Source organism: Oncorhynchus kisutch, linkage group LG6 (genome assembly GCF_002021735.2).
Source record: "Oncorhynchus kisutch isolate 150728-3 linkage group LG6, Okis_V2, whole genome shotgun sequence".
Classification (NCBI taxonomy): Eukaryota; Metazoa; Chordata; class Actinopteri; order Salmoniformes; family Salmonidae; genus Oncorhynchus; species Oncorhynchus kisutch.
In genome coordinates, this window is record NC_034179.2 from 37,683,758 (window position 1) to 37,699,260 (window position 15,503).

Here is a 15,503-nt window from a genome sequence, read left to right on the forward strand (position 1 = left end):
ATCACTGACGCATTCTTTAAAAAAGTATACTCGGTCATAACATACTTTTAATATATTTTTTACATCTTTGTAAGTCTGAGGGTGGTTTTAACCTTCCAGACTTGGAATTGTAACTACATGCCACCCAGGGCTTTTTACTTGCAACACATAGTTAGTGTAAATACACTAAAGAGGAACAATGGGTACGTATTGAAGATGTGGATCCCCAGAAACTTTTTATGTTTCTGTTTTCCTAGGATAAAGCTAATAACATTAAGAACACTAGCACAATATGGAAGAAAATTAAATGTATTTTACAAGAACCAATATCACTTCCTAAAAACATAACCCTGTGGATAAATCCTTGGATAGCTTGGTCCACATGGAAAACTAAATGCATAGAAACCATAACCGACTTGGTAATAGCAAATACATTTATTTCCATGACAGAATTAAAAAGCGATTTTTGGACTGACCAAAATTCAAATGCATGCAACATATCAATACATTTCAATATTTTGGACATCAGAGCAATCTTGAAGGAATCCTATTTGAGTCAGAAAGGCTATTCATATGATAGGTAAGACACGGTTGAAGTCGGACGTTTACATACACTTAGGTTGGAGTCATTAAAACTCGCTTTTCAACCACTCCACACATTTCTTGTTAACAAACTATAGTTTTGGCAAATCGGTTATGACATCTACTTTGTGCATGACACAAGTAATTTTTCCAACAATTGTTTACAGACAGATTATTTCACTTATAATTCACTGTATCACAATTCCAGTGGGTCAGAAGTTTACATACACTAAGTTGACTGTGCCTTTAAACAGCTTGGGAAATTCCTGAAAATGTCATGGCTTTAGAAGCTTCTGATAGGCTAATTGACATCATTTGAGTCAATTGGAGGTGTACCTGTAGATATTTTTCAAGGCTGACCTTCAAACTCAGTGCCTCTTTGCTTGACATCATAGGAAATTCAAAATAAATCAGCCAAGACCTCAGGAAAAAATATTGTAGACCTCCACAAGTCTGGTTCATCCTTGGGAGCAATTTCAAATGCCTGAAGGTACCACGTTCATCTGTACAAACAATAGTACGCAAGTATAAACACCATGGGACCACACAGCCGTCATACCACTCAAGAAGGAGATGCATTCTGTCTCCTAGAGATGAACATACTTTGGTGCGAAAAGTGCAAATCAATCCCAGAACAACAGCAAAGGACCTTGTGAAGATGCTGGAGGAAACGGGTACAAAAGTATCTATATCCACAGTAAAACAAGTCCTATATTGACATAACCTGAAAGGCGGCTCAGCAAGGAAGAAGCCACTGCTCCAAAACCGCCATAAAAAAGCCAGACCACGGTTTGCAGCTGCACATGGGGACAAATATTGTACTTTTTGGAGAAATGTCCTTTGGTCTGATGAAACAAAAATAGAACTGTTTGGCCATAATGACCATTATGTTTTTAGGAAAAAGGGGGAGGCTTGCAAGCCGAAGAACACCATCCCAACCGTGAAGCACAGGGGTGGCAGCATCATGTTGTGGGGGTGCTTTGATGCAGGAGGGACTGGTGCACTTCACAAAATAGACGATATAATGGGGAAGGAAAATTATGTGGATATATTGAAGCAACATCTCAAGACATCAGTCAAAGTTAAAGCTTGGTCGCAAATGGATCTTCCAAATGGACAATGACTTCAAGCATACTTCCAAAGTTGTGGCAAAATGGCTTAAGGACAACAAAGTCAAGGTATTGGAGTGGCCATCACAAAGCCCTGACCTCAATCCTATAGAAAATGTGTGGGCAGAACTGAAAAAGCGTGTGTGCGCAAGGAGGCCTACAAACCTGACTCAGTTACACCAGCTCTGTCAGGAGGAATGGGCCAAAATTCACCCAACTTATTGTGGGAAACTTGTGGAAGGCTACCCAAAACGTTTGAACCAAGTTAAACAATTTAAAGGCAATGCTACCAAATACTAATTGAGTGCATGTAAACTTCTGACCCACAGGGAATGTGATGACATTACACATTCTTAAAATAAAGTGGTGATCCTAACTGACCTAGGACAGGGAATTTTTTAACTAGGATTAAATATCAGAAATGGTGAAAAACTGAGTTTAAATGTATTTGGCTAAGGTGTATGTTAACTTCCGACTTCAGCTCTATATAAAACCTTAGAGCCTATCCACCTGACTACCTCTTAGAAAACAATATAAACTATTGGAACCAAGACTTAATAAGAACTGATATTGGCACAAGATGGCAGGAATGTTTGAACCTAACTAACGAAATTACAGTTAACGAAAATGTAAGTTTAATGCGGTATAAACTAATGTATAGAATTTATTATGTAAAAATTCACTATTTCTACAGCACAGCAGTTTTAGTAGGCTAACCTACTGATATTGCCTGGGGTTGTTCGGCACGTATGCAAAATGACTTGTAGGTCAATGACTGTTAATGCAGTTCGACGCCGAAAGAGAAGAATCATCAGTTGTCACAATTAGGGCTGTGGCGATCATGACATTTTGTCAGCCGGTTGTTGACACGCTGACAATTCAAAAAACTATTACTAGGCTATTCAAATATAAATTCACTATAATTGTAGGCTACTTGTAAGCCGCCCTGCATAATCAATGAACCAACAGCATCGCCTAGGGCTATACATTCTCTCCCAGATTAGTGGATATGTACTGAACAAAAATATAAACGCAACATGCAGCAACATGCAACATAAAATCAGTCATTTTAAATAAATTCGTAAGTCCCTATTCTATGGATTTCACACAACTGAGAATACAATTATGCATCTGTTGGTCACAGACACCTTGAAAAGAAGGTAGAGGGGTGGATCAGAAAACCAGTCTGTATCTGGTGTGACCACTATTTGCCTCATGCAGTACGACACATCTCCTTCGCATAAAGTTGATAAAGTTGGTTGCATTTCACTGTAAGGGCTACACCGGTTGTATTAGGCGCATGTGACAAATAACATTTGATTGTGGAATGTTGTCCCACTCAATGGCTGTGTGCGAAGTTGCCTTGTGTACAGATCCTTATGACATGGGACCAGGGTGGCTTATGGTAGAGAAATTAACATTAAATTCTCTGACAACACCTCTGGTGGACAATCCTGACGTCAGCATGCCAATTGCAGGCTCCCTCGACTTGAGACATCTGTGGCATTGTGTTGTGTGACAAAACTGCACATTTTAAAGTGGGCTTTTATTGTACCCCAGCACAAGGTCCACCTGTGTAATGATCATTCTGTTTAATCAGCTTCTTGATATGCCACACCTTTTCAGGTGGATGGATTGTCTTGGCAAAGGAGAAATGCTCACTAACTGGGATGTAAACATGTGTGTCCAAAATCTGAGAGAAATAAGCTTTTTGTGCATATGGAACATTTCTGGGATCTTTTATTTCAGCTCATGAAACACTTTACAAAATTAAATCAGATTTTATTTGTCACGTAGACGTGATTAGCAGATGTTATTACAGGTGTAGCAAAATGCTTGTGCTTCTAGCTCCGACAGTGCAGTAATATCTAACAATTTCTAACAAATTACACAACATATACCCAATACACACAAATCTAAGTAGGAATGATCCTTGTTGTGTTTATTTTTGTTTGGTGTACCTTTTGGAGTGTAGCAAGGTAATCAGGCCATCTAGTATGCATATGATTATAGTCCAAACTCAAAGGCGGTTACTCAGATGTGTTGAATTTTGGAGTATCGGCTAGACCAATTATGTACCAAAGACATCTTAAATCCGTTTTGTTTTATGTTTTTCTGCCATGAGTAATAAGTGGTAGGCTATGTATTGTATAACGGCACAATCATAATTTTAATTACGTTTTTTTCAGGCTTGGGCTGACAAGCCTATGTGTATGCATCAGCTCTAATATGCATATGGGTGCTTTGAATTAATCATCACCTTAGAGAGCGCTGTCCATTTCGTTGTGTTGGTCGTTGCGGACCTTGTTTCTAAGCCTTTGTTTTACACTGTTTCAACCTGCTGTCGAACTTCTTTCTTCAAATTGATCATCACAGTGAGGTGAGTTTTAAAAGCATGATACTGTTTTGTTGATTGCAATTTGCATTGATATCGGAGTGGTTAGAGGGATAATAGAGCTCTGAGTACCAGGCCATTAGGACCTGATTGTAGTTAGCAAGTTGGGTACTACCAAAGCATGTCCAGAGTGCATGAGAGATTACTGGTACTCAACTGTCACATAGAATTTTACTGCGGTCGTAACTCATGACTGCCGGCGTGGCAGTAATACAGTCACCGCAACAGCCCTATTCACAAAAGATGAGAGGTATTTTCAGAATGAAGAAAGAATGTAATTTGAGGGGGGGAAAAGTGAACTGATTCAACAGTTTTCTGACCAATGCATGCTACATTTGGATCGGTTTGGGGTCCGCGGACGCACTTGTATCTTAAACATTTGACTTAAACATTTTAATCGGGACCGATGCGTGTCGGTGAATCGTTTCATCCCTAATGGGAAGAAATCAGCTCCAACAGTGTAGAGGCAATACCTGCTCCCCATTCATTAAGTGTTACACACATACCGGCGCGCTACACATACCTTTGTGTCTTTGCTGCATTAAGGCAATTTAACAGAGGATAAATTGGCGCCCATTTTTAAGCACGTCGCCAGCAGGTGATGAAGTGAGCTTTTTGAAAATCTGCACCTGCTTACACTCAAGAAATGGGGTCAGCTGATGCGCAGGGCAACTTTGTTTTGTATGCTGTTACCCAATCAACTTTTATTTAGACTGTCTGCCTATCACCATAATCTATTTGGAAAGATTCAAAGCTGCATCTTGAAAAGCTTTTTGCATGAATCTGAAGTTGGTCAGCGGTTCTCCACAACAATACCAGCTTTATAAAATGCCCTCTGTCTTTATTGGTTTCAATCACAGTAAATGTTTCTATTGGCCTGAACCTACGTCCCTCAACTACCCTTAATGATCTTGAAATAAAATGTGTGATCTGAAAATCAAAAAGAAATCCAAGCTTGGTGTTCAGAGGTAGATGGGAGAGGTTGAGTGGAGCTTGAAGGATGGGAATGAAAACCAACAAAGGATAACTATTGTAAAATATACTGTGTCTGTAAAATGTATGTATAAGCTGGAAGTAGAAGTGTTGTCCATTACTTTACTCCAGTTAGGGGAGGGACGGTAGGGTTAGTGGAAAATAATAATAAAGGAAAATATATTTTTAAAAAGATACACTACTGTTCAAAAGTTTGGGGTCACTTAGAAATATCTTTGTATTTGAAAGAAAAGCACATTTTTTTTGTCCATGTTAAAATAACTTCAAGTTGATCAGAAATACAGTGTAGACATTGTTAATGTTGTAAATGACTATTGTAGCTGGAAACTGCTGATTAGTTTATGGATTATCTACATAGGCGTACAGAGGACCATTATCAGTAACCATCACTCTTGTGTTCATATGGCACATTGTTAGCTAATTATTTTCAAATAACAGCGCAAACTGGCGCTAACCGGAATAGAAAGAGGAGTGGGAGGCCCCGGTGCACACCTGAGCAAGAGGATAAGTACATTTGTGTCTAGTTTGAGAAACCGATACCTCACAAGTCCTCAACTGGCAGCTTCATTAAATAGTATCCACAAAACACCCGTCTCAACGTCAACAGTGAAGAGGCGACTCCGGGATGCTGTTCTTCTAGACTGAGTTCCACTGTCCAGTGTTCTTTTGCCCATCTTAATCTTTTCTTTTTATTGGCCAGTCTGGAATATAGCCGTTTCTTTGCAACTCTGCCTAGCAGGCCAGCCTCCTAGAGTCGCCTCTTCATTGTTGACGTTGAGACGGGTGTTTTGCGGGTACTATTTAATGAAGCTACCAGTTGAGGACTTGTGAGGCGTCTATTTCTCAAACGAGACACAAATGTACTTGTCCTCTTGCGCAGTTGTGCAGCAGGACCTCCCACTCCTCTTTCTATTCTGGTTAGAGACAGTTTGTGCTGTTCTGTGAAGGGAGTACACCTTGTTGTATGATATCTTCAGGTTCTTTGCAATTTCTCGCATGGAATAGCCTTCATTTCTCAGAAGAGGAATAGATTGAAAGTTCTTTCTTTCTGGCCATTTTGAGTCTGTAATCGAACCCACAGATGCTGATGCTCAAGATACTCAACTAGTCTAAAGAATGCCAGTTTTATTGCTTCTTTAATCAGAACAACAGTTTTCAGCTGTGCTAACATAATTGCAAAAGGGTTTTCTAATAATCAATTAGGCGGCAGGTAGCCTAGTGGTTAGAGAGTTGGACTAGTAACCGAAAGGTTGCAAGAATGAATCCCTGAGCTGACAAGGTAAAAATCTGTTGTTCTGCCACAGAACAAGGCAGTTAACTGTTCCTAGGCTGTCATTGAAATTAAGAATTTGTTTTTAACTAACTTGCCTAGTTAAAGGTAAAATAAAATAAAAAATGTGCCTTTTTAAAAATGATTAACTTGGATTAGCTAACAACGTGCCATTGGAACACAGGAGTGATGGTTGCTGATAATGGGCCTCTGTATGCCTATGTAGGTAGATATTCCACAAAAAATCAGCCATTTCCAGCTAGAATAGTCATTTACAACATTAACAATGTCTACACTCTATTTCTGATCAATGTCATGTTATTTTAATGGACAAAAATAATATTTTCTTTCAAAAACAATGAAATGTCTAAGTGACTCAACTTTTGAATGGTAGTGTTTTTATATATACAGTACCAGTCAAAAGTTTGGACACACCTACTCATTCAAGGGTTTTTCTTTATTTTTCTATTTTCTACATTGTATAATAATAGAGAAGACATCATGTAATAACCAAAGAAGTGTTCAAACAAATGAAAATATTCTTCAAAGTAGCCACCCTTTTGACTGGTACTGTATATTTACATTTAGTTTTATAGAGGATTGGAAATGATGCAGACAAATACATTGATGGAAGCCACAATCTGTCTGCAATATTGAAGCTGATCTCCCCCTAATTATACATTTTTCTTAATAGGAAAAGAAAGTGTGATCCGGTATGTTTTGAGAGTAGCTTGGTTGGAGTAGGCGGGGAGTGGGAAGGATTGTCTGTCTTTTAGTAAACACTGTCAGGATCCTTTCTAGTTATTCGACCAGAGAGAGGAGAAAAAAGGAGAGAGATAAAAGAAGAGGAGAGACGGCCCCTCTAATATTTCCCTCTGAGCATACAGCTGATAGCATCTGGCACAGGCGAGCTCTCGAGGGAGCACAGTAATGTGTTCCATCAGCGTTTACTACTGAACAAATTAACTAAGACAAGCACCGCTGCCTGAGCCAGCAAAATTCTTTCATTAGCAAAATTATGAAGCCATTATGGAGTACAATTTGGTCCTTATTCAAGCGCTGCTGCTGGATGAGAAAGGCGGCAGGGCCCGATGCAGACAGACAGCAAAATGTCTGAGAGGACCGACGCTATGGAGCCTGGGGGTGTTGGTGAGGTTGGTCACGCCCCCCCCCCCCCCATTGATAGGATAGTCAGCATTTGTGACGGTGAATTAAAGGGATAATCCACTGCCAGAAATAGAAATCACGAAACTCCTATCAATTTGGTGAAAGCCTATGTTCTATTGGTGGACCTCTTGATTTTACTTCAAAGTGATCCGCCTGTGAAAATCAGGAAATTGTGTAGGAACGCACGTCATAGCTATATAATTCTCATCACTGGGGGGGGTAAACAATTACCTGCACTCCAGATCAGAAAATCAGCCAATAGATGATATGGCCATACTTGTTTAGAACACATCCATCCATTTATATGGTCATGACAAAGTATAGATTGTACTTAGATGTGTACCAAATGATTCACCACCATTTCTCCTTCAAGTATCATGTCTCAGTGCGCCATGTCTGTAGGAAACGGAGATATTACAGAAAGGAAGAGATAGGAATCCCATTGGGCAACGAATGGAGAAACATCCCACCCAACTGACTGTCGACCAATCGCATTCACGTTGTCATGTGTTTGCTAAGCTAATCGTCATCCAATGCGATTCTTATTACCTCTGCGGGAAAGCAACGTAACGCGGCTCTCGCTCTAGGCAGAGATGCCATTTATAGCTCAGTGGCAGAGACTAACTTTGAGTTGAACTTGTGAGACTCCTAAGTTGATAGTGCAGTTTGTATAGGAGATATTACAGCTAGCTAGCTACTTCACAATACTTCATATTGACTTTGGTATTATTGTGTAGCAATGTTTTCTAGCTAGTTACCTAGCCAGCCAACCATACCAGGTAGAGAGGGAGCATTGCATTGTGGGTTTTGTAGTAGAACAGATTTCCCAAAACAGTTTTCACATGATTCTATCAATCTTGCTATTACGACAAAATGAAGCATTTGTTCACAAAAAATATTGTTGGATATTAGTGTTATTTAACAATGTTAATAACAGGAATTAGTGGTTTGGGGTGGATTATCTCTTTAAGTAGTTTAAGCAGTGGTCTTGAACGTGTGTGTTAATGTATTTGCGCTAGCCTTCTTTTTTTATATTATTTTTTACTTATTACTTTTACCCCCTTTTCTCCCCAATTTCGTAGTATCCAATTGGTAGTTAGTCTTATCTCTTCGCTGCAACTTCCGTACAGACTTGGGTGAGGCGAAGGTTGAGAGCCGTGCGTCCTCCGAAACAACCCAACCAAGTCACAATGCCCACTTAACCCGGAAGCCAGCCCCATCAATGTGTCGGAGGAAACATCGTGCACCTGGCGACCGTGTCAACGTGCACTGTGCCCAGCCCCCCACAGGAGTCGCTAGTGCGCGATGGAACAAGGGCATCCCTGCCGACCAAACCCTCCCCTATCCCAGACAACGCTGGGCCAATTGTGTGCCACCCCATGGGTCTCCCGGTCGTGGCAGGCTGCACTATTCTTCTCATTAGCCTGTGCCCATAGCTCCTACAATGACATACAGTAGAGACGTTGGACAGAATATAGGCTAGGCAATTTTCATACAGTTCTTTACATTATAAAAAGAGCTTATAGCCTGAACAAAAAAATGCCTGTGTCTGTACACCAAGGCCTGCTAATATCATATAGCCTGTACACATTCACTTTGCTACTTTTGATAGATTTAGCTACCCTGTGTGTTTAAGGATTTGCCTCCCTATATCAGTGGGTGTGTGCAGGCTGGGGTTGGTCTGACTATGAATTCCTGTTGATAAAAACCTAATTACTCACCCCACCCTGTTCCCCTGGACTGGCTCAGAGGGGTCCCAGAGACGCGGTGGTGCATTAAAACTGGTTGGGAAGCCTGGCTCTAATCAATTTGAAGTGATTAGCCAAATCGCTTGCATAATGTGCTTAACGGCAGCATCTGCTAATCAGTCTCAAGACCCTTAACTTGACAGAAGCTTTTTGGGGAACGGGGCGTTCCTCCTTTCCACTTCTCCGAACCATCCTCCTCCTTCCGCCCCTCGTGTCTTCATTTCTTCGCTAGTCTAGGTACAGCTGGAGAGGAAAAGAGCTGAGAGCTACAGTACAGCTAGCCAATGCATTAGCAGGGTTGGGTAGGGTACTTCCTAAATGTAATCTGTTGCTTTGTCCTTTTTTTGACTTATTTAGTAACTACATAGAGTTAAAGGGGGCAATCAAAGTGTTTCAGTATGTGTCCATTAGGGTTTGTTTTTTTAATCATCAGCATGAATTAGATGAGCAACAAAAGCCCCACTTGTATTCCATAGGCTGGGATCTGCACTACGCGGCTGTTATTCCATAGGCTGGGATCTGCACTACGCGGCTGTTATTCCATAGGCTGGGATCTGCACTACGCGGCTGTTATTCCATAGGCTGGGATCTGCACTACGCGGCTGTTATTCCATAGGCTGGGATCTGCACTACGCGGCTGTTATTCCATAGGCTGGGATCTGCACTACGCGGCTGTTATTCCATAGGCTGGGATCTGCACTACGCGGCTGTTATTCCATAGGCTGAGATCTGCACTACGCGGCTGTCGCAAGAGCAATTTTCTCACTGGCTGTCTACTGGTTTCAAAAACAATGATTGATAGGCAGCTTAAACTTCTTGAATTCAACCATTGTTGGGTTCAAATACACATTTAGATTTGTGAACAGCCATCCACAACAACCACAATCCCTAAGGCGCAAATAGCTTAATGAGAGATCAGCAGTGTGATTCACATCAATGCGCTATGTAGATATCAATAATAAGTGATATCCGTATCGCCGTGGACTACAACCACTGCTGTCATCCTTACCTCCAGGCGTTTATTCAAGTTGGATAATCTTTGGATGCTGACAGCTGTCGCACCTTTGGAAGACATAGCTTGGACTGTAGCCTACAAAAGCCTATTCCTGCTCTCTTCCCGCGATCGATCAAACACATTTGCTGTGTCATCATAGTGGTCTCTGACTTGTGGTCAGACTCGTTCACGTGGAACAAACTTAAAACGTGCGGCTTTTTTCAATGTTGATTTGAATGTCATTGAGAAAACCGAAGCTTTTTCCACAAACATCCTTTCTGAATTGGAAAGTAATCCTTGAAGTAATCATCTAGTTTTTCAAAAGTATCTGTAACCCGATTACAATATTTTTGCTGGTAACGGATTGTTGTTGTTGTTGTAATCCCTTACATGTAACTGTCATCTGTTACTCCCCAACTCTGTGCGTTAGCTCCTAGGGCTAGCTAACTCAATATATTTTCTTTAAACTTCTCTTCTGCTCACTTCTGCTCAGTGCCCCTGTGGCGAACCTTGGTTGCTGCAGCCTTTCTGTCATATGGGTCCCCTGCCGCTAGCGGCCAAAGGCAGCGGAGTGGAGGTAACGTGCAGCGGGCCTCTTCCTGACCCTGGGTCAGTGTTGCCCACCAAACCTTTTACCCTGACCTGGGAACAGTTCCCCCAACACCCACCCCACAAAGCTGGAATTAGCATGCCCACCGCTCTCTGCCTCAACGTGTGTGGCAGAGGTGGCGCCACAGGAGTTGGGGGCAAAGGTTGACGTCCCGTTGCTATGCAGCAACACCCCTATGACTGGTGAGCAGGCGACGCATCTATTGATGTCACTGCTTTAATGGACTTTCTTGAAATATGACGCACACACACCACACAAGCCATTTTTTAAGACACTAACTTTTTACCAAATAATTTTAGGCTTGAAGCCCAAGTATTAAGTGAAACAGCTCTTATAGAAGGGCCGCAGCAAGAACTATTCGACAATTCTTCCCTACTAGACTAGAGGAGGATCTGAGTGCAGATAAAATGGGGGCGAGAGGCGGAAGTGAGCTGTGCTCTAGCCAGTCTGCTGTGTGTACTGTATGCTCTAGTTACCCCCCCCCCAGACGTGGTGGTGGTGGCTGTGTGGAGTAAAGTGGGGGCAGCAGTCTGGCTCGCTCAGTTCCAGCCTAATTAACTTGATTTGTTCCCTGCATCTGGCTTCCAGATGTCAGCCTCGACTGTCTCTCTCTTTTTCTCGCTCTCACACTCTGCCTCTCGCTCTCTGCCTCTTTCTCTCAGAGACAACACACACACACACACACACACAAAGCCTCATCAAAGGCCCACCTGAGACTGCTTGTCAGTCACTTCACATATCCAAATCCAATGGGAAAATATGTCTTTGTCTGATACTAACTATAGATTTTCGTGGCTTACATTCTGAGAGTATAGGCCTATATAGGTTCAGCTGTATCCGTGTGGATATTGTACTAGCCTGGCTTGTCCATGCTGATCTAGAGTCTGTGTTTATCTTCTCCTGGCACCTCTGTCCCAATATTGATAATCTGGGATCTGCCCTATGACATTTACATGCCTAGCGACCATAAAGGCTGGAGCCTGTGAGAAAAGCTCTTTCGTCCTATGCGTTTTTTTCTTTCACTCGCCAATAGAGATTTTTATAAGCTGCATAAATGCTGCTGGGATCTAGAAGTGGTTCTATTGCTTTTTTCACACATCTGTCTGCAGAAGATGTGCTGAAAGGGTGTGTATGTACATTTTATGTGTGCGTACACTGTACAGTATGTGTGTCCAACTCTGTGGGTGTGTTTTTTTCCCCATAGGGGTGTGTGTGATGCCAGCCATTGAGTAGTCATGGTGCGTCTGTCTGTCTGTCTGTCTGTCTGTCTGTCTGTCTGTCTGTCTGTCTGTCTGTCTGTCTGTCTGTCTGTCTGTCTGTCTCTGTCTCTGTCTCTGTCTCTGTCTCTGTCTCTGTCTCTGGAGAATAATCCTCTTTTGACGTTGACTAAGACCAGTCTTTCTCTTCTCTCTCATACTCCCAGTTTGACACTAGAGGTGCCAGACTGCAGGGGGTCAAAGGGAGAGGAAAAGAGAGAGTTAAATGTAAATGGCGGTCATCCCCCACAGAGCCCTGTGTAATCATTCTGTCCTTTCTCCTCCCCCCTCTTGGTCCCACAGAGAGAACTGGATGCCACCGCCACAGCCCTGGCCAACAGACAAGATGAGAGTGAGCAGTCTAGGAAAAAGCTCATCGACCAAAGCCGTGAGTTCAAGAAAAACACACCAGAGGTGAGTATCTGCTCTGCTTCTGCCTGCTTGTCTTCACACACACACACACACACACACACACACACACACACACACACACACACACACACACACACACACACACACACACACACACACACCACAGCAGTAGAAGCACGACAGAGAGGACACGTCTGTGTTGGTGTAACGGACGTGCAGCGTCATAGCTGGACAGACGTATGTGCGTGTATACCCAGTCATCAATGCCTCTATTGTCATCCGATGGGCCGCACCAGGGGGGGTTGGGGGTGGGGTTAGGGGTGGGGTTAGTCGGGGAAATGATGCCCATTCAAGCGGAGGAGACAATGTCCTCTCATTGTTCACAGGCCCTCCCCCCGGCTATTCTTTCAGCTGGTTCCACTGGCATTTCGTGTCATCGTGGGCTGTGTTTATTTACCTTTTGGACACAGTGTCCTTTTGATTGGCCGAGCTCCTCATTTGTTCCTCATTGGATTCCACTTCCCATGCGGTCCAGTTTAGCCCATCCTTACATTAGTCCATGTTAGCATAGTTTTTTAAAGCACCATTCATTACATGGCATTACTTCGGTTACTCTGTGTCCCCTCTTATACACTTTTACTCTATTCAGGTTTGTCAGTACAATCTGAAACTCTCTGGGCATCCCATCAAAAGATGACCGTAGTAGTCAGTAGTCCCCATCCACCCCCTCAAACTGAACTTGATTACTCCACTACGACCACCTTTTAGGGAATATGCTTGTCGCATGGTTGGTCAAGGCTGTTCTGGCCAGTTTGACCGGCCCCACTGCTTTTCTGTGAAGTCATGTCCTGAATTGGTAAAAACTAGCCATGCGTATGAGATGTTTTAAGGAGTGAGCGGTTCTTTATTTACAGGAAACTCTGTTGTGGATCTGATTAAGCTGCCAGGGTTTAGGTATGCTGGCAAGGCCTCGGCAACGATGGCACAACGTCCAATAGAGGCTTCAATTAACGATATGTCAACATATTTTGCCACAACAGTGGCGCTTTTGAAACCAGGTCTTTGATGACGACGCTGTGATGCTAAAAATGGCAACTGAATTGAAGGCCCACAGTTGTAGATTATAGAACAGATGTTTGATATTTTTTTAAACATTATTTTAACCAAAGAAATATACAAGAAGACTCTTATCCCTTCTACCCGTGGCTCCCTCAACTGTTCCCATTGAAGAGTGACCACTATTTCGCCTATTCTCATCTGCCTCATCTGTGATTCAACCCTCCTACCACCACTGCCATCGTTTTTGCAGGTTGCCATTTTCTTATGCTCCTAAAATGCATCGTAGCGATGACATAAGCCCTCTATTCAGACAGAAAATGGGCCAATTTTGCGCCGCAGAGTTCCTCAGGGGGGTGGATTAGTTTTCCCCCGAAATCTTGTAAACACCAGGAATGCGTGACACTCCAGCTGTGCGGAGTGGTGCGGTCATTGTGTCCACCCGCCCGCCTAGACTCGCCTCGACATCATGTGACCCTTTTGTGTGGCTCCTCCGTCACCATGGCTCTCTACTCAAACAAAGCTGAGAGAGAGCAAGAGAGGGAGAAGAGAGCACAGAATGCAGAGAGGAGGGGGAGAAGAGAGGAGTGAGTTGACAGTGGGAAAGAGGAGAGCACAGAATGCAGAGAGGAGGGGGAGAAGAGAGGAGTGAGTTGACAGTAGGAAAGAGGAGAGCACAGAATGCAGAGAGGAGGGGGAGAAGAGAGGAGTGAGTTGACAGTGGGAAAGAGGAGAGCACAGAATGCAGAGAGGAGGGGGAGAAGAGAGGAGTGAGTTGACAGTGGGAAAGAGGAGAGCACAGAATGCAGAGAGGAGGGGGAGAAGAGAGGAGTGAGTTGACAGTAGGAAAGAGGAGAGCACAGAATGCAGAGAGGATGGGGAGAAGAGAGGAGTGAGTTGACAGTAGGAAAGAGGAGAGCACAGAATGCAGAGAGGAGGGGGAGAAGAGAGGAGTGAGTTGACAGTAGGAAAGAGGAGAGCACAGAATGCAGAGAGGAGGGGGAGAAGAGAGGAGTGAGTTGACAGTAGGAAAGAGGAGAGCACAGAATGCAGAGAGGAGGGGGAGAAGAGAGGAGTGAGTTGACAGTGGGAAAGAGGAGAGCACAGAATGCAGAGAGGAGGGGGAGAAGAGAGGAGTGAGTTGACAGTAGGAAAGAGGAGAGCACAGAATGCAGAGAGGAGGGGGAGAAGAGAGGAGTGAGTTGACAGTAGGAAAGAGGAGAGCACAGAATGCAGAGAGGAGAGGGAGAAGAGAGGAGTGAGTTGACAGTGGGAAAGAGGAGAGCACAGAATGCAGAGAGGAGGGGGAGAAGAGAGGAGTGAGTTGACAGTAGGAAAGAGGAGAGCACAGAATGCAGAGAGGAGGGGGAGAAGAGAGGAGTGAGTTGACAGTAGGAAAGAGGAGAGCACAGAATGCAGAGAGGAGGGGGAGAAGAGAGGAGTGAGTTGACAGTAGGAAAGAGGAGAGCACAGAATGCAGAGAGGAGGGGGAGAAGAGAGGAGTGAGTTGACAGTAGGAAAGAGGAGAGCACAGAATGCAGAGAGGAGGGGGAGAAGAGAGGAGTGAGTTGACAGTGGGAAGGAGGAGAGCACAGAATGCAGAGAGGAGGGGGAGAAGAGAGGAGTGAGTTGACAGTGGGAAAGAGGAGAGCACAGAATGCAGAGAGGAGGGGGAGAAGAGAGGAGTGAGTTGACAGTGGGAAAGAGGAGAGCACAGAATGCAGAGAGGAGGGGGAGAAGAGAGGAGTGAGTTGACAGTAGGAAAGAGGAGAGCACAGAATGCAGAGAGGAGGGGGAGAAGAGAGGAGTGAGTTGACAGTGGGAAAGAGGAGAGCACAGAATGCAGAGAGGAGGGGGAGAAGAGAGGAGTGAGTTGACAGTAGGAAAGAGGAGAGCACAGAATGCAGAGAGGAGGGGGAGAAGAGAGGAGTGAGTTGACAGTGGGAAAGAGGAGAGCACAGAATGCAGAGAG

The 15,503-nt window shown here is 43.6% G+C and overlaps 1 protein-coding gene across 4 annotated transcripts in view; it reads left to right on the forward strand.

The window, feature by feature from the left end:
* LOC109892789 (homeobox protein cut-like 1) overlaps positions 1-15,503 on the forward strand; it is a 263,867-nt gene that overhangs the window by 64,061 nt on the left and 184,303 nt on the right. For all 4 annotated transcript variants that reach the window (XM_031826693.1, XM_031826696.1, XM_031826695.1 and 1 more), the window contains exon 2: positions 12,407-12,517. In XM_031826693.1, the coding sequence (XP_031682553.1) occupies positions 12,407-12,517 (111 nt within the window). The remainder of the gene's footprint in view (positions 1-12,406; positions 12,518-15,503) is intronic.